This window comes from Saccopteryx bilineata, chromosome 2, assembly GCF_036850765.1.
Source record: "Saccopteryx bilineata isolate mSacBil1 chromosome 2, mSacBil1_pri_phased_curated, whole genome shotgun sequence".
In the NCBI taxonomy this organism is placed as follows: Eukaryota; Metazoa; Chordata; class Mammalia; order Chiroptera; family Emballonuridae; genus Saccopteryx; species Saccopteryx bilineata.
In genome coordinates this window covers 174,781,721-174,805,161 of record NC_089491.1, presented here as the reverse complement: position 1 = coordinate 174,805,161, position 23,441 = coordinate 174,781,721, and the positions used below count along the sequence as shown (strand labels likewise).

General features: G+C 38.3%; 1 protein-coding gene across 10 annotated transcripts in view; it reads right to left on the bottom strand.

The window, feature by feature from the left end:
• The window catches only part of WNK1 (WNK lysine deficient protein kinase 1), a 197,307-nt gene that overhangs the window by 23,096 nt on the left and 150,770 nt on the right, over positions 1–23,441 (bottom strand). For 4 of the 10 annotated variants that reach the window (XM_066258659.1, XM_066258660.1, XM_066258662.1 and 1 more), the window contains exons 9-22: positions 18,556–18,639; positions 12,774–12,920; positions 11,029–11,487; positions 10,009–10,287; positions 9,220–9,317; positions 8,942–9,104; positions 8,423–8,539; positions 7,940–8,113; positions 7,682–7,739; positions 7,437–7,559; positions 5,608–7,022; positions 4,219–4,317; positions 1,068–1,151; positions 405–465 (exon numbers count right to left, since the gene is read on the bottom strand). In XM_066258659.1, coding sequence (XP_066114756.1) covers positions 405–465; positions 1,068–1,151; positions 4,219–4,317; positions 5,608–7,022; positions 7,437–7,559; positions 7,682–7,739; positions 7,940–8,113; positions 8,423–8,539; positions 8,942–9,104; positions 9,220–9,317; positions 10,009–10,287; positions 11,029–11,487; positions 12,774–12,920; positions 18,556–18,639 — 3,361 coding nt within the window. Of the gene's footprint in view, positions 1–404; positions 466–1,067; positions 1,152–4,218; positions 4,318–5,607; positions 7,023–7,436; positions 7,560–7,681; positions 7,740–7,939; positions 8,114–8,422; positions 8,540–8,941; positions 9,105–9,219; positions 9,318–10,008; positions 10,288–11,028; positions 11,488–12,773; positions 12,921–18,555; positions 18,640–20,669; positions 21,906–23,441 lie in introns of all 10 variants that reach the window. The other 6 variants (XM_066258661.1, XM_066258667.1, XM_066258668.1 and 3 more) reach the window with 5 other exon arrangements.

The window sequence follows — 23,441 nt, the reverse complement described above, 5'->3', positions numbered from 1 at the left end:
TCTACCCTCTATGCTATTCAAGTTTATCTCTATTATCTATATATTCAGTGTCAAAAAAGCCAAGAGGTTACCAGTAAATTAACTTTTATACATGCTTGAATTGCCTCATCTCTCTTAGCAAAAATCTAGTCTAGCTAATAACAAAGAGTTTTATGTTAAGAAACTATCATTATCCCTTGCATATTTCCCTTAAAAAAAAAAGTAAGAGATTCATTAATTTGCTAACATTACATGCTCAGGATATGAGTATCAATAGCCCTCAGTCATGAAATATATAACAATCTGATTTAAAATAATCTCAAGTACACCTACATGCTCAAGAATGTGTTTTTGAAATAGTAACCTTTAAAATCAATGACAGGGAGGGTTGGAAGCAGTACTATAAGAAGAAGGATGCTTCTCACCATCCTTCTGAGGCCGTGCTCCTGCTTCTGTAACTGCTGGTGGGGCCACCACAGACAGAGGCTGCAAAACACACACACAGATACCACAAGATCTTTAGCATCAGTCACTCTTAAACTTTTGTCCTGCTGCCTTTTCTCTGGCCGTTATAAAGGGCAGAAAGAATGATAGCATATGTGAAGAAACACCTATGTCTGAGAGTTTTTCTTTTCCTTAAATAGCCTAAAAATAAGTCTAATATAAAGAAGCAGATTTTAAAGAGATTGAGCTTTAACCTTTCTATATTGCTTTTTAATATTTTTTTCATGGTATACTTGAAGTATATATACTTGAATATTCATAGAAAAGTTCTAGTCAGAACACTGTTGTATCACACACGTAAAAGGAAGAAGTTAAAACTTTAAAGTACAGCCTACTGCAAAGCATAAATACAAAATCCACAGGACTGATCTAATCAGAGATTTAAAAAATATTTTTCAAATAAAATATTTTCCAATTACATTACTGGGTCAGGGTTAATTTTTCATTAATGTGTTCATTTCTTTCGGCTTGAACAAGCAAAGACTAAATATGTGTTAAAGGTATTAATGCTTTAGTTACAGCTTATGTTCTAGGAATATAATATGATTCGGGAAAGATTTTATCAAAAGATTTTAAAAACTCACACCAACAGCAGATGTCACTGCAGTAGTCTCTGGACTAAGTGTTCTTCTCAACTGAGCATTAAGGTCTTCTAGAGGCTGCTGGGCCTGAATGAAAACCACCACAGTAAGTACAGGTCTTAGGCATATTCAGAGCCCCTACATACACAGAGCCCACTTATACAAGATATATTGTTTTGTGTTTTAGATTGACACAACATAATATGTGTCTATTCACTGAATGTAAAACTCAATATACTAAGTTCAACTTAGTTATATTGCTTGGATAATTTACCAGTCTCCCAAAATTTTGTCAACTTCTAAAGACTTAAGAGAAACTGTTACACTTATGTTTCTACAGTTTCTAAGCCTTCTTTCTTACTTTTTATGTTTCATATTATTTAGGTGATAGAAAAGTTTTCTGTTTGTCCTCTCAAAAATATTCTGAAAAATGTATCAAGCCCTGGCTGGTTGGCTCAGCAGTAGAGCGTCGGCCTGGCGTGCAGAAGTCCCGGGTTCGATTCCCGGCCAGGGCACACAGGAGAAGCGCCCATCCCATCTGCTTCTCCACCCCTCCCCCTCTCCTTCCTCTCTGTCTCTCTCTTCCCCTCCCCCAGCCAAGGCTCCATTGGAGCAAAGATGGCCCGGGCGCTGGGGATGGCTCCTTGGCCCCTGCCCCAGGCGCAACGCCCCCTGGTGGGCAGAGCATCGCCCCTAGTGGGTGTGCCCATGCGGTCGGGCGCATGCGGGAGTCTGTCTCTCCCCGTTTCCAGCTTCAGAAAAATACAAAAAAAAAAAAAAAAAAAAAAAAAGTATCTATAAGCAGATTAAATATAACACATGTTCCATATTTTTCAGTTTGGTACATCTTTCTGAGTACTCATCCTTACAAATAAGAAATGGCATTAATATATTCTGTCACTATCAGAAATATCTTTTTCAGGTCTTAACAATCTATACTCTTATACTGTATAAATGGCAGCAAGGAGGAACCGAAGGTCTGAGTATTCCATCTTATTTTTTATTTATTTTTTTTCATTTTTCTGAAGCTGGAAACAGGGAGAGACAGTCAGACTCCCGCATGCGCCCGACCGGGATCCACCCGGCACGCCCACCAGGGGCGACGCTCTGCCCACCAGGGGGTGATGCTCTGCCCATCCTGGGCGTCGCCATGTTGCGACCAGAGCCACTCTAGCGCCTGAGGCAGAGGCCACAGAGCCTTCCCCAGCGCCCGGGCCATCTTTGCTCCAATGGAGCCTCGGCTGCGGGAGGGGAAGAGAGAGACAGAGAGGAAAGCGCGGCGGAGGGGTGGAGAAGCAAATGGGCGCTTCTCCTGTGTGCCCTGGCAGGGATTTGAATCCGGGTCCTCCGCACGCTAGGCCGACGCTCTACCGCTGAGCCAACCGGCCAGGGCAGTATTCCATCTTCTTAACCAGGTCTTATTACCAGCCATCCCAAGGCCAAAACTGTTACCCTTTGCCACAGTCTCTAAACCTACACCTGTCTTGGCTTCTATCAACCTATTCATTCTTCTCTAGCCTTCACGTATGCTATTTACCTGTATGTAAGCAGGCACTATGCACTTGCCCTTACCCCTCCACATGTCTTACTGCTGTTTTTCATCACAGTTAGAGCCCTCTTTGGAATCTGAATATGTGTTTTTAATGAGAAAGTAGGTTTAAAACTCCTACTTTACAGACTTCCAATGTAATTTTTTAATAAAAACTAAGTGCCTGATGGAGTGGGTTCTTTGTTGAGTAACTATTTCATTATGGCAAATTCATTAATTTATATTCTCCTGTATATCTGGGATTAAAGAAGTAGAGATAAATTCAGACTTCTCACATTAGCAATTTACTATGCTTTTCTTATATATGATTCTAAAATAAGTTCCTACTTTAGTTTCAATACCAGCTTTTCCCACACAGGAGCTTTTTCATAGTTACAATGGATACATAACGAGTACTTCCTACGGGAATTCAACTAAATGTGTGGGGTGGGAGAGCAGCGTGGGAAAGGGAAAGAAGAGTTGAAATTCTGGAGGCAATTCTGACTACCACTCTGCTTAGTGGGCAGAGCTGAGTGTGAGACAGAAATCCCACAATCACACCATTTATCTCAGTTCCTCTATGAGAAATCTCGTATCAGCTGAGCTGTGTGATATTTTCTTGTACTTAAAAATACATATATTTTTCATGAAATATCACCCTTATACCTACACCTATATGTAAGCCAATTACTTCATTAGGTGGTCATGGAAAGAAACGTCAAATTCAAGAAAAAACTCATTGCACTGAACTCATAGAAAAAGGGTATTATCTGGCCCTAGCCGGTTGGCTCAGTGGTAGAGCGTCAGCCTGGCGTGCAGGAGTCCCGGGTTCGATTCCTGGCCAGGGCACACAGGAGAAGCGCCCACCTGCTTTTCCACCCCTCCTCCTCTCCTTCCTCTCTGTCTCTCTCTTCCCCTCCTGCAGCCAAGACTCCATTGGAGCAAAGTTGGCTCGGGCACTGAGGATGGCTCCATGGCCTCTGCCACAGGTGCTAGAATGGCTCTGGTTGCAACAGAGCAATGCCCCAGATGGGCAGAGCATCGCCCCCTGGCGGGCATGCCGGGTGGATCCCAGTTGGGCGCGTGCAGGAGTCTGTCTGACTGCCTCCCCGTTTCCAACTTCGGAAAAATACAAAAAAAAAAAAAAGAAGAAAGAAAGAAAAAAAGGTATTATCAATTATCAGTATATACCCTTTCCTAAGGAACTTTCAAAGTACTTTTGTTTATATGTAATTTTTTATTTCCAAGATTATCTAGAATGAAATTATCTCATACTTAATATGCAATTTCACTATTCTACAAAAGTGTGAATGTAGAAAGAGGTAGTTATATTTGTCTGGCAAAATGTCAACTTGGCCCTTTTCTTACTTTGTAAGATATGCAAAAATATTTTTAATATTAAATATTGTCTCAATGACTTGAAGCAACATTACAAAAAACAAACAAAAAATCCATGAAAATACTATGAAAGTACATACTTTAAGTGGGCTTGAGTCATTAACTACACTGTTTTAAAATAAAGTTGTTACTAAGTCAAAACCAAATAGAAGCCAGAAGCCATGATCCAGCAATGGAGAATATAAATAAACTCTGTGAAAGAAAATACAGGCACAAAAAGAAATCTACCAAGTCTTGGGGCACCTGAGTCAGTGAAGGTCCTGGAAAAGGTGGCAGCTGCTCACTGGATGGAATACCAGCTACAAGTTCAGTACCCACTGGCAGCACCTACAGACAATGAAGCGAAATTCAAGTCCGTGAGACACTAAAAAGTAAAGATTACATACTGGAGAAAAAAATCAACTAACTTAAATAAAATATATCTAGAAGGCATTCCTGTCACTTGGGTTACATGCTGGTATCTATCTTAAATAAAGGACATAACTATGATACTATTATAGGGGTTACTGTGACATACCAATAAAATAAATAGTAAAATTTAATAAGGGGAATAAGGGGTTATTCTCTAGGGAAAATAAGAGTGAAGAAAGGCTGTGTGGACATGAGAGGCACAGTCCAGATATTTTTGAACCACTGACTTGGTATAGTATAATTAGGCTTTTCCAAAAACAAACAAAATAGTTCAGAAATAACCAAGGGGCAATTCTGATAACAAAAGGCAACAGAAATCCAACACTATCAAGCAAGTTGTTTTTTTGTTTGAGTGAAGCCTCTATTTTACCATACTGTAAAAATAACCTCACATCAATGGCAATACATGTAATACAATGGCAATATAGTAAAAAAAAAAAGTACAGTCTTAAAAAATTGAGACTCATGGACATGAACAAGAGTGTGGTAGTTACTAAGGGGAGGGGAAGAAAGGAGAGGGAGGGGGAGGGGCACAAAGAAAACCAAATAAAAGGTGATGAAAGACAATTTGACTTTGGGTGATGGGTATATAACATAATCAAATGTCAAAATGATCTGGAGATGTTTTCTCTGAATCTATGTACTCTAACTGATCAATGTCACCCTGTTAAAATTAATTGTCTAAATAAAATTTAAAGAAAAAGAAAAGTACAGTCTTGTTCCTCAGAGAATGTCAGAGAGATTGAAAGGATATCCACTATGGCAGAATTAGAAAACACGTTCTAGTTATTTTTATTTTTAGGATTAGATTTTCTCCTCCTCTGAATGAAATTTATCACCAACTTCCAATTTTTTATAAGCTCCATATTATATATTTGTGGAATCTAAGCAAAGCAAAAAATTTGCTTCATTCTCATTGAAACAAAGATTATGAACTGCTGTCACTCTGCATAATTGCCAGCAGAAGCATTTAGCTCTCTTTTGGGATACAGATTCCTTCCATTTATACCAATTAGGAAGAAATGCTGTAATTTTAAAACATTATGAATTCTTATAAATTTATTTAGTAAATACCAAGTACCTACTATCAGCCAAGCATTTTTAAATCTTCATTTGTAATTGGCAAGGCTGAGTTGAAAAACAATCCACTTACTGAGTGTAAAGAGTGCTCATATTTATCAAACTATTTCAAAACAAGAATCTTACTGGAGCCTTAGTTAAAGGTGGCTTTGATGGAGCCGATCCAGGTTTCCCTCCTGGTGTTGTGCTGACTGGGGCAGAAACTTGTCCAGGTGTGACCACTGGTATAACAGGCAAACCAGTTGTTCCTAATGGCAAACTGGTTGGTGGTAAGCAAGTACTTGTAGTTGAAGTCATGAGTTTGCTGGGTGCAACAGCAGTAGTTGGGATGCCTGGCGTGACACTGGTTTCCACTACTAGTGATGTCTCCAATGAGACAGGGGCATGTTGAGGTCCAGACGAGCTGTGTTCACTAAAGAGAGACCGCAGCTTTTCCTCTAGAGTCTTTATGTCATCAATTCCAGTTTTGGGTTGTGTATCAGCATCTATTTCAGGACAGTGCATATGAGGCTGGTTAGGAAGCAAAGCTGGTTGAGGCTGACTATGAATGAGCGTCTGCTGAACAGCAGGCACACTGGCAACAGGTTGTACCAAGGGTGGGATACTAGGTACTTGGGGTAATAAAGGTGTAGAAGTAGGTCCTGATGCTTGGGGAAGGACAGGAGTAGAAGCTATAGCTGAGGGGGCGACCAAAGGATGCACCCCACCAGGTTGAGAAATAGAACTAGATACTCCTGCGCCAGGGGAAGAAGACAATGACGATGCAGAGAGGGACAAAGCCAATCCAGTTGTACTGCTATGAGATGTTTTATCGAGTGAGTGTGCACTGACCACCACTGTTTCAGCCAGAGTGGGAGCACAGGTGCTACTAAGCTGAAAAGATGGCTGTGAAGCTATGCTTGGGCATGGAGTGGTGGCAGAAACTGCGGTTAATGTGGCTGCCCCTGTAGTGCTGCTTGATGACTGCTGAGATAATGCAGGTGGAGGTTTAGCCCCTGGGGCAGCAGCACTGCCCACTACAGAGGCTGAGGTTGCTGAAACTGGAATAGAGGGGAAAGTACCTGTACTAGAAACAATACTCCCAGAAGTGGGAGCCTGAACTGACTGGGATGTTGCTGATGCTGAGACAACTGTAGGTACTGTGATGCTTGAAACCACACTGGAAAGTACTGGTGATTCAGATGCAGGTGGTATAGGGAGGCCACTTGAACTTAAACCTGTACATATGGCAATCCCTTTTTCAGTGGGCACTGTAATCTCAGATTGGATTAGAGATGTAGAAATGTCATTAAGAGGACAGCTAGTTATAGGGACTGAGACTGAAGGTGTGGCTGCTGCTGTGGTTGGGACTCCAGCAATGCTACCCATGGAAGAAGGTACTACTGGAAAGCTTGGTCCTGTATGACTAAAGTTGGGAGGTGCTGTACTGGGTCCTTCTATCTCCTGGGCATTTTTAAGTTCAGAAAAGGCCTGCTGTAGACTAAGGGATGAAGCAGAGTGAGACAAATTCATTTCATCGCCATAAGACGTAGCGGCAGCAACTGCAAAGGAAAATAAACAATTCAGAATCAGTCTATTTTAAAAGGGTAGATTAAAAAAATTTATTTCCAAAAAAATAATAAAATAAAAAAAACCCCAAAACACCCAAACAAACCATGAAGCAACCTCAGAGCATATACAACAGTACTAAATGTAGAAACACACACATATTACTGTATCTGCACAGTACCTCTTATGTAGACTGCCTAGTTCTGGCTATCTTTTTTGGCTTTTTCTTTATTCTTCTCTATTCATCATCATTTCCTTCCTTCATATGTTTGTCTGTTGGTTATGATCCCAATTTTCTACTCCTCTCTATTGTTTATCCCATCATGTGAATGACTGCTAATGACCAAACTTCCAATATAGCACAGATGCTGAATTAATAGAAATGTGTGGTAGAAGCAATTCCTTACCTGTATCTGATTTTTCACTGGCAAAAACTTTTGATTCTCGTAATCGACTTTCTGGCACTGGACTCACTATAAAACGTCTTCCAGCAGAATGAACAACTTGAGTTAAAGAACTGGTAGGAATGCCTGGTTTAAAAGAAACAAATCACTTAATTACATTATATATATATAGTCACTGACATGAAGCTTCAAGATTTCATTTTCTTTGGTCAAAGGTAAGAGCAAACATGGAAAGAAAAGAAATTCACCTATCTGTTGTGGCATGGAAGATGCAGGAAGTGGTTGTTTGAACTCTCCTTCCAATTTCTACAACAAACAAAAGTAATTCAATTCATTCTCAAATGCAATCTTAACTGGCAAAGCAAATTGCCACATGCAAAGAAACATAAACATCTGATAATCTCAGTCAGAAGTGTAATAGTCACTGGACATTTTGCATGGCAAATTTTTCACTATGATTAATATTTTAAATAAAAAGACCTTCACTATGGGAATGGTAAACCTACTTGAGAACCTGAAAAGCCATAGTGATCCTTTCCCTGTAGATTCTCCAATCCCTGGTCACCCTCTGGTTCCACACTAACATCCTCGCTGAGCATTTCATCAGCTTTTTCAATAATTTCCCGCACTTGATCCACAAAAGACTCTCTCTCTATTGCTAGAATAAAGTCATTGATCACCTGTAAAAGAAATGTGATGTCAGTATGATTAATATGATATTTTTCAAGCTTTAAGTCATGCAACTACCAATTTCATGACTTCTGCCCTATTTGCCTATCACCTATATTATTATTTACTTGATGTGTAATTTAGTTCAATACTAGACATGTCTTAGACAAAAACATCTTAAATCACAGGTTGAGTGTACTAAATTCACATCAAAATAAATGCATAACTGTCAAAATTACAAAATACTGCATATTTGCCTAGAACAGTGGATATTTAAATCAAGTGCTAAGATAAAAACAAAACTCCATATGTAGACATACCATAATTGTTGCTATCTCCTCGGGATTGTCACCATCTAAATCAAATTTGAATGTAACCATTTTCCGATTGTGAGTCTCTAACTGACATTCTACTACCCGGTCTCCTTTATTTGAAACCTAAAAAGAAAAAAAGAAAAGGTACTTAGTATCACAGAAGACCATATTCACCTTTGTTACTGAATTTGAGAAAATAATGCAGTTAACTTAGCCTTATGTTACCACTATTCCTGGCACTGGTACTCTGCCTCTTAAACTGGTAGCAAGAAAACCTTAAGAAAATATCAGCTTCTGAGATACATACTTAACTTCCACTGAAGAGTCTGGACTAAATGTAAACTCTTTTGTTTTACAAACTAAAGCTGTTCTTTTTCTAAAAGGTAAATAGAACCTTATCACAGAACTATGAAATTTAACAGTATCATTTGAGTGATAAGAAGATTCTAAAGTTTCATCAATACACCCGAACTTTAAAAATATTTAAATAATACTGACTACTACCCACCAATCAGCAATGCTTACATTCAAAATTCTCAATTTTGGGCGCGAAGTCTTCTCATGACGAGAGCGACTTCTTACAGATTTTCGATAATGCCGCTTTGTAGTTCTCCCTTCATGCTTTCCACTGGATGATGGGACATTCTCATTGCCATCACTCATACCTGAAGCAACATCTGAATGTGCACTTCAAAAAAAAAAAAGTTCCGTTTGCAATATGAGATGTAACCAGGTTTGATATTTTGAAGTTTCATACCATCCTACCCACGAGTCAAGGATAAGAGAATTTTACTTTTACATACCTGTCTATAGAGGAGACCAAACTGGTAGGCTGGGTAGGTGGTGGCTGTGCTACTGGAACTGGCTCTGGAGGCGCAACCTGAGAGACTCCCTGAGAACTCTGTGAACAGAAAGGATAATTTAAATCTTGGCAGTAATAAATCTTATTCACTATTCCCAAAAAGCTACTGGTTTTTTTCTTATCCTTCTCCTAAGTTCTATAAGCACTAAATTTACTAGTAACTTTCGATATTCAGCCTCTAGAGACAGTGGTCCTAAAATTCTAAAGGAAGTTTCTAAAATTAGTCTCTGATATAGACTGCATGGTGTGATATCAGCCAAAATGGTTCCTAGATAGTGAGAAAATACAATTTGCCATGCAGCCAGCATCTTACCAGAAGTGTGCAATAGGGTAGGCAGAGCAAAGTGCAAAGATGATTCAGATCTTTCTCCTAATAGGGCAAAAATAATTACGGGAGCACAGCAGGATAATATATTCTTATGACTGCCAATGGCAAGAATTTGTGAAAGAAGAAGAATGGCTAAAACACTAGCTAGAGAAGTGAAGTGCTAATAGGGTTAATCTTCTCTGAGTCACACTCACTTCCCAACAGAACAGCCAGTGGCAACAAGGCCCCCACATTGGCATTTCATTCTGCTGTAAAAAAAAGTCATTCAGAAGTTAGTTTGAAATAGTCTCCAATTGAGTTCTAAACCAGGGAACCTATGTTTCACCTCTGTAATTTTTATCCCACTATTAATATGTATGTATATATATGCTTTAAATATAAACATGCAGAAATTCCATTTACCTCCAGAGCTGCTTGCTGGGAGGATGTAGTGGGGCCTTGTGCTAAACTCACTGCTGGCTGGGACACTTGAACCTGTCCTCCTACACTGCCCACAGGAACTAAAAGATTTGATTCCACATAAGGCTGCACCACTGTAGGAAAGTACCCTGGTGTAGCTAATGTTTCTGTCGGCATGGGAGGGGAATAGACTGTAGAAGGGATGCAAACAGAAGCCACGCTGGAAGAGGAAGGAATATTTGAATCTCCTGGATATTGTGGTGGCAGTCGAGGTGGGAAGCCCTGTGACAGAAATGAGGAAGGTTAGTGCAGGTCAAGTCATCAAATTAGCAAAACAGCAAGAAATGCCAAAAAAAAAAAAAAAAAAAAAAAGGAGAGAGAGAGAGAGAAGAAGAAGAATGCACATAGGAAAGAATAGTAGCTTAATCTTTTCCTAATCATTTAAAGATGATTCTTGAAATGGTGACTGATTTCAATTTAGGGGAGAAGACTCTACAACTGTACTGTAAACTCTTTTTTTTCCTCCTTGAGATTTAAACAGGAGGAAAAAGACATATAACTTTTTCTAGAAAAATATCTACTTTCTAGCCAATCTTACATGGGAGAATGCAAAAGCTCTTCAAGGTGCCAGTCAATCCAGTCATATCATGATATGCTAATCTTCTAAATCCAAACCCTGAAGCTTTTTATCAATGCTATGTTGGCTATTATTTTTTATTCCTATTAGAAAAGTTGCCTGATGTACTCTCTTAGTAGCCATATCTAACATTCAATTAGCTTACATGGAGTTTTAGGAAAACCATTTTTCTCCCAAGAAGTGTCTTGAGAAAAATAGAAATAAATTTAGACATCATAACCCTATCTTTTCTCAGAATTTTACTATTTTAGCTTCTCTAGGTGAGATCAACAACTATTACCACTGTTAGTCATTCTAATATTCAATTACTAGATCATCAAGTCCTTGTTGGTCAACTATTAGAACCAAACCCTCTGGTGCCCTCCTTTTGCTAGCCAACACAATACCTGGTACAGAACATCTCCAGAGGGAAGTGGAACTTCAGCAGCTTGTCTAAGGTTAGCTGGTATTCCCATGGACTGAACTGCTGGCTGCAGAAGCTGTGGGTGAACCTGACTTGGCAGCTGAGTCACAGGCTGCAGAAGGGTTGGAAGCTGACTAGAAGCCACAGTTGATCCCCCTGGGATTGCAGTTGCTATAGCCGATGAAGCCAAGGTGAGCAGAGGCTGGTTAATGCCAGCTGCAATTGTGATGGGAAAGGTCGAGAAACCTGTCTGAGTTGCAGACACATGAGGAGCTGATACAGGAATTTGAGAGACAGGGTACTGAGGGAGTAAGGAAGCAGGGAGTGGCTGTCCCACAGGGAGGAAATGAGCACCAGAATGGACTGGAACAACTGAGGGTTGTGTTGCAACTGAGATCTGAGGTTCGCCTTGGATAGCTGGTACTGTCTGGGAAACTGGAAGCTGAGAAGGTAAAGAAAAACAAAACAGATAGATTTAAAAAAAAAAAAGACAAGGGCACCAAATGCAAGATTTATGTATTAGCTGAAAAGAATGAAAATTAAAAATAAAAAAATCCCTCTATACATTAGTGTAAGTTAATATGCCACATAAAAATAGAGAAAGGATAGCAGGATACAAAGAGGCTGATTGACTACTGTTTTTGCAGAAAAGTTTGCTAATGCTTAATTGTTCAACAATAAAAAGAGGACTCTTCCATAGGCAAGCTTTTTTTAAAAAAATTTTTATTTATTGATTTTACCAAGAGAGTAAGGGAGAGAGAGAGGGAGAGGGAAAGAGAGGGAGAGACACAGGAACATCGATCTGTTCCTGTATGTGTCCTGACTGGGGGCTGAACTGGCAACCTCCGTGCTTTGGGATAATGCTCTAACCAACCGATCTATCGGTTGGTTTTTTACTGAGATATATTTCCTACACCATAACTCATTGGCATGTCTGTCTGCTGTCACTAAATCTATGGCTGATATTTTAAGTTACTGAAATTCAAATGAATTTTGTCCCAGTGGAATTATTGCCTATAACTCAGGCCTGTAAAAGCAGGTATTGCCATGTCAGTAATTCTAGGATGCATTGTCATTTTAATATTTGTGAAACTGAAATATATCTTACAATTAATGGTGTGTGAATTCTCAGTGATACATAAAATAATGGTGCATTTTACAATTGATGGTATCTCAGAATGATAAAATATGACAGAAACAATGCATTGTGCCAAAATACAAGTACAACAAGCCCTAGTGTTAGAATTAAAAAGGTCATTCAGAAGAGCATACCTTCTACAGGGCACTTTCAAGTGACTTGAAGGATGCCTTAGAAAAAAACACCATTCCATATAAAGGGTTTTTATGACTTTCTGTCAGTAGGCAATGAGGGTCAAAACAATGCATAAATCTACATGAAAATATAGCACAGTAGCAGACCTGAAATATGAGATATAGCTGACACAATTCTAAAAAATGTCTTAGGTCCAGTTACCAAAACACGCTTATTAATCAATCAGTTCTAACATTGTCAAAATAATTTGACTGATAAAAAGATTGTCACTGCTCTCAGTATGTATCCATTTACATGAAACAATGCATATGCACAAAAGGAGCAATTTTTCCCCTTCCATTTTGCAGAAAAAATAATCAACTTTGGTATTTTACCATTAGAGAAGGTAGAGGGCCTAATATGCATGGAAAGACAGATTATACGGAGTTCCCTTTTAGTATACTTTTAGTGTTTACCTGTTTTCCAACTGATAATTGAGGCAAGACCTTTGGAGCTTGAGGCTGACTCACTGGCTGGGTGGTAGTGGCCTCACTGGAGATGGATGTCTGTGGAAGTGAATACTGCACCGACTGTTGAGGGGCTGTCTGCTGTACTCCCTGCTGCTGAGAATAACACATAATTATTGTTTTATTTCTAGTCATTAATGGTATTTTTTTTAGAGAGAAAGAGAAAGAAAAAAAGAGATGCATCATCTCATTGTTTCACTTTGTTGTACTATTGATTGCTTCTCATGTGTCCTGACTGGGGGTCAAACCAGTGACCTTAGCACCCTGGGAAGATGCTCTATCCACTATACCACTGGCCAGGGTGACATTAATAGCATGTTTTGAAAGAGGTATGTTTGCCTAAGGCCTTCAGTGTCTGTAAATGAGGATTTTATTAATCAAGGCATACATGAACCCAAATTCATCAACTTTACATTTCTTTTTCCTTTGTTTTTCACTTGTGAAGGTACCACTAAGAACAATTAAATAGTGTTTCAAAACTTGAGTCACCAGTGGTTCTTCATCCAACATTCCTCCCTGCCCCCATAGCATGCCATTTATAAAGATCTTTAGATACCATATCCAAATAGGTCCCCTCTCTTCCAACCTTCTCCCCATTTTTTCCTATTCCTTGGTATCAGTTCTCACTTTGGTCCTCTATTAAACTAATCCATTCTCCCCCGTTAATCTATTTTATAAGCTGTATAATTAATTTGCTTGAAAAATAGATCTGATTATAGCTACAAAATAGTGAGAAAAGCATATTTGGAATATTAGCTTTATCATTTACTAGGTGTAATATCTAAGAGATTGCTCATTTTACGGCCAAAATGAAGTTTCCTTCTTTGAAAACAAGACCATTGTCACTCAAGTCAAAACAGGAAAATGTGAATAACTTTTGGGAATCAACCATGTGCTAGGCTAGGCACTGTGGTATAACACGCTTAAACTTAATGTATGATAAATAATTATACCCAAATACTAAATTTTATATAAATTAATGGCCCCTTTTAGTGTAACAAAAATCTAAACTTTATAGTTGAGTTTCAAGACTTTCTAATACCTATAATTAACTTAAAAATGTTAATACAAAAACAATACCTGTTTGAAGTAAAAATTTTAACCAATACATCAGATTATAAAGTTAAGTGAAAATACCCCAACCTCATTTCTCAGTGGCAAACACTATTCGTGGTTTGGTTCAACACCTTTATGAAGTTTTTTGTATGTGTAAGTGGTCATTTACACGAAAGTACGTTTTCTTTTGTTAAAACAAAAACATGCCATTATAGAAACTGAATTCTCTAACATGCTTTTATTTCATTTATTAATGTCATCAATGTCCTAATGATGAACATTGTGGTTGATTTTTGAGCAAAATAAAATCAATAGTGGTCAGGTTTATTTTATTCTTATTTAATTATTTCTGATAATGTATTATTTTAACTTAAAAAAAGATTGCTAGACAGCTATCTCTACAGTACAAAAATTAATTTATGTTTGTGATATTGTGACTTATTTTAAGTATGGCATGATATTTAAGTTAAGTAGAATAAAAATCTGAGCCAAGTATATGTGGTCTAGAATATTTAATCTTTCCGGAATCATATAGCTTATAGGTGGATAGAACTAAAAATTACAAACCAGAATTCAAGACTTCTAGACTAGTGTTCTCTGTATTAAAGTTCTATAGGGACTTAAGAACTATAGGTACCCAAGAAGCTGCATTCATTTGTTTTAGCTACTAGAGTTCCATAAATAAAAAAGATTGTAGAGTCTGTTAATAGATGTGGTTTTTGTTTTACATAGTCAGGTCCCAATCTACCAGGAAACTTTATGTCTACTTTTATTAGAGTGAGGTAAGAAATGCTCTTTAGCCTGTGATGGTGCAGTGGATAAAGTGTTGACCTACAATGCTAAGGTTGCTGGTTCAAAACCCCGGGCTTGCCCAGTCAAGGCACATATGAGAAGCAACTGCCATGAGTTGATGTTTCTCGGCTCTTGCTCCCCACCCCCTTTCCCAGGGGTCCCCAAACTGTGGCTCCCTGAGGCCATTTATCCAGCCCCCACCGCACTTCTGGAAGGGGCACCTCTTTCATTGGTGGTGAGAGGAGCATAGTTTCCATTGAAATACTGGTCAGTTTGTTGATTTAAATTTACTTGTTCTTTACTTTAAATATTGTGTTTGTTCCCGGTTTGTTTTATTACTTTAAAATAAGATATGTGCAGTGTGCATAGGGATTTGTTCATAGTTTTTTTTATAGTCCGGCCCTCCAACGGTCTGAGGGACAGTGAACTGGCCCCCTGTGTAAAAAGTTTGGGGACCCCTGCCCTTTCCTCTCCTCTCTCTCAAATCAATAAATAAAAAAATTTTTTTTAAAGATTTTATTTATTCATTATAGAGAGGAGAGAGAGAGAGAGAGAGAGAGAGAGAGAGAGAAGGGGGGAGGAGCAGGAAGCATCAACTCCCGAAATAAAAATCTTAAAAAAAAAAAAAAAAAAAAAAAGCCAGGGTCAATTAGCTTACTCGTATTGTCCCAAAACAAGGTTGTGGGTTCTATCTTTGATCAGGGCAGCAAAGAAAAAAAAGAAAAAGAAATGTATTTCAGATGAAATTTACTTTATTTCCTGGGTTTCTGAAATATAATGAGTAAGGGATTGCTTTTTTCATGTTTTTATTGAGGCCCTTTCTAGTGGTATGCTTGCTATATCTCAATGAGGTACTAAAAATAGCTGCTTCTTCTATGGAAAACTTAGTTACCACAAGAAAGCTCATGAGCTGCCCTGCTTACTTAATAATTTCTTCTATATGGCACATGTGGCATCTTCAGTTATTTCTTACTGCTCAATTGGGATCCGTACATTTCTTTTTTTTTTTATCCAGCACCCATGTCCAAAAGCTAGTACAGTCAAGATAGATTGCTTTGAACTGGTTTCATGAGGCAAGTTTATGCAATGCTGGTGCCAAACTACTGTGCTAAACAATACTTTTTGGCCGACGTGTTGATTATTAGCCAGTGTGATTGTACACCAAAAAATAATACCATATACTCCTAGACTACCCAAAGGGGCCACTTCTTCCTAAATGCTCTAAATTACTATTGCCATATATGCCTCTCAATTATTTTAAGCAAAGAGAGAGGGTTATGTTTATAAAACTGTTCATCTTTAGGCCTAACCTGTGGTGGCACAGTGAATAAAGTGTTGACCTGGAATACTGAGGTCACTGGTTCAAAACCCTGGGCTTGCCTGGTAAAGGCACATATGGGAGCTGATGCTTCCTGCTCCTTCCCTGTTCTCTCTAAAAATGAATAAATTAAAAAAAAATCTAAAACTGTTCATCTTTGACTATTCTCACCCCTCTACCCCTTAATTGAGTTCATGCTCTGAATAGCCACAGTTTAGGAGACCCTGATGACCTAGCTAAGCCCTGGGGCCCAAATGGACCAGATATGACTACTTTCAGGGAACCCAAATAATCTAATAAACATATATGTCAAATTCTACAAAACAAATAAGGATAATGACTAATATTAAATACAGTATACAAAGCAATGACTTGTATTATTTAATCCTTATTGAAGCCTGAAGTGTAGGTGCTATCATTATTTCCATTGTACAGGTGGGAAAGCTGATATGAGATCTGAAGAAGCTGAGTAATTTACCCAAGCTTATTAGAGACAGACACAGAATTTAATCCAAGTAGTCTGACTCCACAACCCACCATTTAACTGCTATTCAATTATGTCATGAAAGGAAAGACACATCACTTCCTAGCAGGGAGGGCTTTATGAAACAGATATCATTTGAATTGGACACCGATTATGAGTAGTCTCAGATGTAAGAATAAAGAATATTCTAAACCAAAAGAAAAAAACAAAAGGCTGCTTGGAAAGAGCTGATAGTCAAAATCTTGCTATAAACATGGCTCCGCATTTATTGGATTGTGAGAGAGATAATTCCATGCCCAAATATAAGGTGGGAATTTTCCCTCAATTTTATTACTTTCCCTTAGTAAAGAAGGGCATCACCATATATTCAAACCTTTATCATATATTCATGCCAGAGGGCTCACAATTTATTTTGAACAATAACCAAAACATATTAATGAAATAAAATTGGTAAGAACAAATGTGAGAGCCTTAAAAATAGTGTGTATGGCCTGACCAGGCAGTGGCACAGTGGATAGAACATGGGACTAGAACGCAGAGGACCCAGGTTTGAAACCCCAAGGTCGCCGGCTTGAGCGCAGGCTCATCCGGCTTGAGTGCAGGATCATAGACATGACCCCATGATCACTGGCTTGAGCAAGGAGTCACTCACTCTGCTGTAGCTCCCTGGTCAAGGCACATATGAGAAGGCAATCAATGAACAACTAAGGTGCCGCAATGAAGAACTGATGCTTTTCATCTCTCTCCCTTCCTATCTGGCTGTCCCTATTTGTCCTTCTGTCTCTGTGACAAAAACAACAACAACAGAGGATAATTTATAATTTGGTGGTTTAAAAACATACTTCATAGAGAACTATCAATGAAATATTTCATTGTGAAGTTTCCATAACACATGTAGTAACTATAAATTTTTTTTATAAATATTTATTTTAATGGGGTGACATCAATAAATCAGTGTACATGTATTCAAAGAAGACATGTCCAGGTTATCTTGTCATTCAATTATGTTGCATACCCATCACCCAAAGTCAGATTGTCCTCCGGCACCTTATATCTAGTTTTCTTTGTGCCCCTCCCCCTCCCCCTAGTAACTATAAATTTTATTTGAAAGTTAATAGTCAATTGTGCCAAAAAGCATTTCTGTGCAAATAATTATTATTAACTAATATCAGTGATGAGCTATAGACGCTATAGACATTCAATTTTAAAATTACCAGTTTTATTGTTAAGTATATCAGCATTTTACTAAACTCTTGAGTTCCTTGAATGTTTGGGAATAAACCCACCAAATTAGAACTCGGCCAGGGCACACAGGAGAGGCGCCCATCTGCTTCTCCACCCCTCCCCCTCTCCTTCCTCTCTGCCTCTCTCTTCCCCTCTCGTAGCCAAAGCTCCACTGGAGCAAAAGATGGCCCAGGCGCTGGGGATGGCTCCTTGGCCTCTGCCCCAGGCCCTAGAGTGGCTCTGGTGTCGCCCCGGCTGTGCAGAGCATCGCCCCCTGGTGGGCGTGCGGGTGGATCCTGGTCGGGCGCATGCGGGAGTCTGTCTGACTGCCTCCCCGTTTCCAGCGTCAGAAAAACACACACACACACACACACACACACACACACACACACACAAAAGAAGCCTGACCAGGTGGTGGCGCAGTGGATAGAGCGTCGGACTGGGATGCGGAAGGACCCAGGTTCGAGACCCCGAGGTCGCCAGCTTGAGCGCGGGCTCATCTGGCTTGAGCAAAAAAAAAAAGCTCACCAGCTTGGACCCAAGGTTGCTGGCTCCAGCAAGGGGTTACTCGGTCTGCTGAAGGCCCACGGTCAAGGCACATATGAGAAAGCAATCAATGAACAACTAAGAAGTCGCAACACGCAACGAGAAACTGATGATTGATGCTTCTCATCTCTCTCTGTTCCTGTCTGTCTGTCCCTGTCTATCTCTGCCTCTGTAAAAAAAAGAAAAAAAAAAAAAAAAGAAAAAGAAAAAAAAAAAGAAGAAGAAGAAGAAATATAATTCAAGGAAAATGTAAAATAGTGTATTGGCTACTTACTGCTAATCCACAAAAGGTAGCCCAGAGTGGTTCTCACCTGCTGAGAATGTTGTATGGGTTGGGAAGATGAAACCCCTGTGGTGCTACTTGAAGATGGCTGACCCTGGCTCTGCCCCTGTGCCTGAAGGAAAGAAGAGAATATAACAAATAAGAGAAGCTCTAAAGTAAATGTATAGAGGCTTTTGCAATAAATATTAAGTTCTTCAGAGTTTGCTTAAGTAAGACAAAACATTAGTTTAATAAAGTATATATGAAAGGGACCACTGGGCATCTTTTGTAAGAAAAGGTTAGAGAAGAACATATTTTGATCCCATGCATAAACCAGTGATATATATATAGTTAAAACCTACTTTAGCTGGCAAAAATGTAAGATTTATAATAAAACTGTTGACAATAATCAGGGTAATATAATAAGACTATCAATGTAAAAAACAAACTCTATATGTGAATAATTAAAGGAAAGGGTATTTGATAATGCTAATTTGGTTCCTTTTGTTATTTCTTGTAGTGCCAAGGTGACTTTTGTCAAAAATATAAAAAAACCTGTTATCATTATTAACTGCCCAGAGCAACAGTTCTCAGCCAGGGGCAATTTGTCTTCACCTCAGGGAACATTTGACAATAGCTGGAGATACTTTTGACTGTTGCCAACTGGGGGAGGTGGCTACTATTGGTATCTAGTGGGAAGAGGCCAAGGATGGATGCTGTTTAACATACTATAATGTGCAGAACAGCTACCCAAAACAATAATTAAACCAACTAAAACATCAATAGTGTTGAATTTAAGAAAACTTGACCCACAAAACGTTTAAGTTAAAATAACAACGTAAGAAACAAATGCAGGACTTTATATAAGTAAGTTAAGGAAATGAAAAGGCCCACCTTTGCTGTTCCATTTCAGTTTAGAGTTTCTTTGAAGATTACTTGGATATGACATAACATTTCACTGCATCTTAATATTCATTCTTTCTGCAATATGTCTGTAAATTGACTACATGATATTTGAAGTTTTATTTTGGAAAGTTTAAAAGAATAGCTGGCAGTGCATTAAGACTTACAGTATGCGCTGACAACTAGTGTAATGAATGTGAGTATACTGCAAGCCCACGCAGTATATCAAGTTTCTGGATACTTTTGATCCTTGATACTATTCTAAGTAACTGATACTGTATGTACATTTTCAGGGTTGTTTATGCCCACATAGGAAGAAAGTATGAAGAATATACAGTAATTTATAAAAGAATGGAATATTTAAAAGATCTAAACATTGTCTTAAAATATATAATTGCATAGCATAGTCTCCTACATAGATTTTGTAAGTTTTAAGTTTGATTAAATATATCAAAAATATATGAAATAGTTAATACTGACTCCACTTATTGAATTCTATTATGTCCATTACTTGGTCTTTATTTGCACAGGTGGTTAAGCTCATAAACATAAAAAGCAAAATTTAAGTAAGTTGATGAAAACACCAAGGCCTGAGATAGATATCTCAGATATCTACAATTTCTTAATTTAAAACATATATCACAAATTCTTAAAGCAAATTTCAAAACCCCCACCACCTATACTAGATTCTAACTTAGTTTCTAAAAATTAGAATTTTGTTAACATTTTATTTGGACATATACATAGTGACTTATTTGATTGATGCCTTTTTAAAAAGGCATCCTCATTTCGTTAAAGCAAATTCCTAAGATGTTTCCTTTCTTTTAAAAATCCTTCCACAATAATAATAAATTCTGTGTATTGTTAATACTACATTAACTAATCCTGTTTACCTTTATAGAGAAAGAAATGCTTCACATTAGTATTTGTAAACAATATTGAGTCAACTTTACATTACAGACATTTGCATTTTCATTGCTAAGTTTAAAATATATGGATAGAATTGATTTTGACAAGTGACTAAAATTCTAGTTTTTGTGTTTTCTTTTCCAAGGGCCTGCATATATTATAGGTAAATTAGGCAGCTTTTCTCTTATATATTGGTCTTAAATGCAATTAGTCTATAATACCCCCAAATGGACAAACTTTACTAATAAAATTAAATAATATTCCTCATAAATGGAAAGGAGGGATAGAAAACTTAAATGTTATGGTGCATTGTAGGGTAGTTTAAAAGAATAGTGGAAATTTTCCTATAACCTGAGGATGGAGTGCAGATCCTCCTGAAGAAAATGAGGCAGATAAAACCTGCTGAGATGCGGTTCCTTGGGGGAAACAGAAGAAAAGTGGGGATTCTTGTAACACTGTCTGAGGCAGACCGATAAAGGGTAATGAGACGTCAGAACCAAAAGGTGCAGCTGCTCCCCCTGTAGGGGGCGGTGACTGGAAATCACTGGGGTCTGAAGAAGTAATTTGTGAGGAATCACTGGAATATTCTGGGCTTCCTATTGGCCAGTTCTGTCCGATAGGCTCTACCACAGAAACGGTCAATTCTGGGGCATAATTATGTTGTTCTTCAGTCACAGGCTGCAGGCGACCATGTGATCCAACTGATTGAGGAGGTGGTTCTTCCTGATTCAAGTCCACTGCAACCTGTCGATTTCGGTAAACATGCTGAGGTAAAACTCCCCCTCCTTCTCCTGAAGAGGAGCTTGGAGTGTGAACATGAAATTCAAATACACAATTGCTTCTGCTCTCATTGTTATGAGTTAACACAGCAGGCGCAGAATGAGGAACAAAGACAGGGTGAAATTTCAAATGTGTAGCATCTGTACTGATAGGTGCAGAAATACTAGAGAGGGGAGATCCTGGACTTGATCCAGAATCTAATCTTAAATTCTGAACGTGTCCTACCAAGAAAGCCTGTCCAGATGGAAATTCAAAGACAGAACTTGAGGGAGGGCCCCCTTGTACTGGCTTCTGTTCAGGTACCTGTTTCATAGGACTTGACAGTACTGTTGAGTTGTATGGAACACCCTCATACTGTTCTGCCACCTGGGCCTGGTACTGTACCCCAGCTAGATACAATGCTTCCTGAGGAATAAAATAGTGAGCTTCTTCTGGAAGTACTAGTCCAGGTCTAGAGTCACTGTAAACTTGAGGTGGTTCAAACATAGAATTGACCTGTTTCTCACATGGCTCTCCAGTTATTCTACTGGCTGTAGTACCCAGCATAACTATGGCCTCTGGTGTCCAGTTAGTTGGGCTGCCACCAGGTAGAAGAAGATTTTGGCCAACAGTCCTCAGCAGGGGTTGGAAGTGGTGAGTTTGGGCTTCCAGGAAGGAGGTGCTCTTACGCCGCTGGGAAATGGCCACCTTCGGTGGACAGGTGGGAGGTGGTGAAAAAGAAACTGGACGTTCATGAATAGTTGGAAAAAATATCTGTGATTCTGGGTATGTTGGGGTCCCCCCACACGGATGCACCATGGACTGAGGCTGTATCAACATGAATAAGACAAGTAATTCATACATTCATATGTGAAATTACATTTGACATGCACAACTGGGTAGCTCTGTGTAACCCTATGAAATGGCTACACCAAATTTATAATTAATAAAGAAATAATACTTGTAAAAATTATGTGCATAGTAAAAAATCCATTAAATACATCCAGGGTCCATAAAATTATTCTGTGGGACACTGCATTAGATAAAAGCTGCTTTTCCACAACTTTACATTCTCAAAGAACATGGAAGAATTTAATTTTCTAAGTGAGTATTCTATTTATACCCAACAATTTTTATAAGAAATATGCTTCAATTTAAGCTACTGTGCAAAGTCTACCTATATTCTTATTATCCTCTCCTTTTAGAGGCTTCAGTATTATTTTCTTATCAAATAACTGTATGTCTTGTAAGTAGAAATCAGAAGAGATTTTTGATGGATTGTAAAAAAGACATGTGACTAGCAACAGTAATGTCTTTCTCTGGTCTGTCCCAAACTAGATGCAGTTAATTTTATTACATGAAACATGTAACAGATGCCAAATTACTAAATGTCTACTTTTCTGGTCCTAGTTATGGGTTGAATAAATTGGTGTTCAAATCAGGCAAAAGGATAATATAAATTTATTTAATAGCACTTTTTTTGGGTCACGAAAGCAGTTCTACATGTAAGACTCTAAATTTAGAATCCTGCCTTGCCAGATACATGCAATGTATACTGTAAAAATTCACTTTCATGAAGATCACTTACATTTTTTCAATAGGGAAAACCCCTATCAAGACAGCAAAATTGCTCAATTGTTTCTTCTTCACAACAGCTAAAAGAGGGTTTCTATTAGTATCCAAAAGCCATGAAACACTGTATTGTTAATCATTCTCCTAGATAAAATATTGAAGATTTGGGGGTTACTAGATCAGAATGTTAACTATATTCTCTATCTGGAAAAGCAACAGCAAGGTCCCACAGTGTTTATAATTTTAATAGATAGATCTTTTATAGACATTAATGGGATCAAGGAAAATCACTATGTACTATGTGTCTAATATATTCATTAGAGTCAAGATACTACCCTAATCTAAAAAAAACAAAAAAACTTCCAGCGGGGAACACTATGCAGCCTTTTAGTTTTCAGACACATTATCTTAAACTGCTCACAATTAAAACCAACTTTCACTCTTCAATTATTCTTCACTGACTATGGGGAAAAAACAGACTCATCCAGTTTCATTAGCATCTCTTGAGAATAAAATAAGGAGAAAACATGTCTGGGTAATGTTTGCTTAAGAGAAAATTTGCCTTTGATTAAGCCAACAAGTTTAAAATTAACTAATACACCTATTCTTTATTAGGATATAAAAATGTAAGGATTTGTATATGTCAGCAGGGGATAAGAGAATATAGAAAAAGGCTAAATTTTACTGCACACACACTGATATGTGTCAAGGGTGTTATAAGCATTCTCTCTCATTACCTCCTTGCTCTTTTTCCCCCCTTAGAAGCTTATAACCAAAAAGTTACCTCTAGGA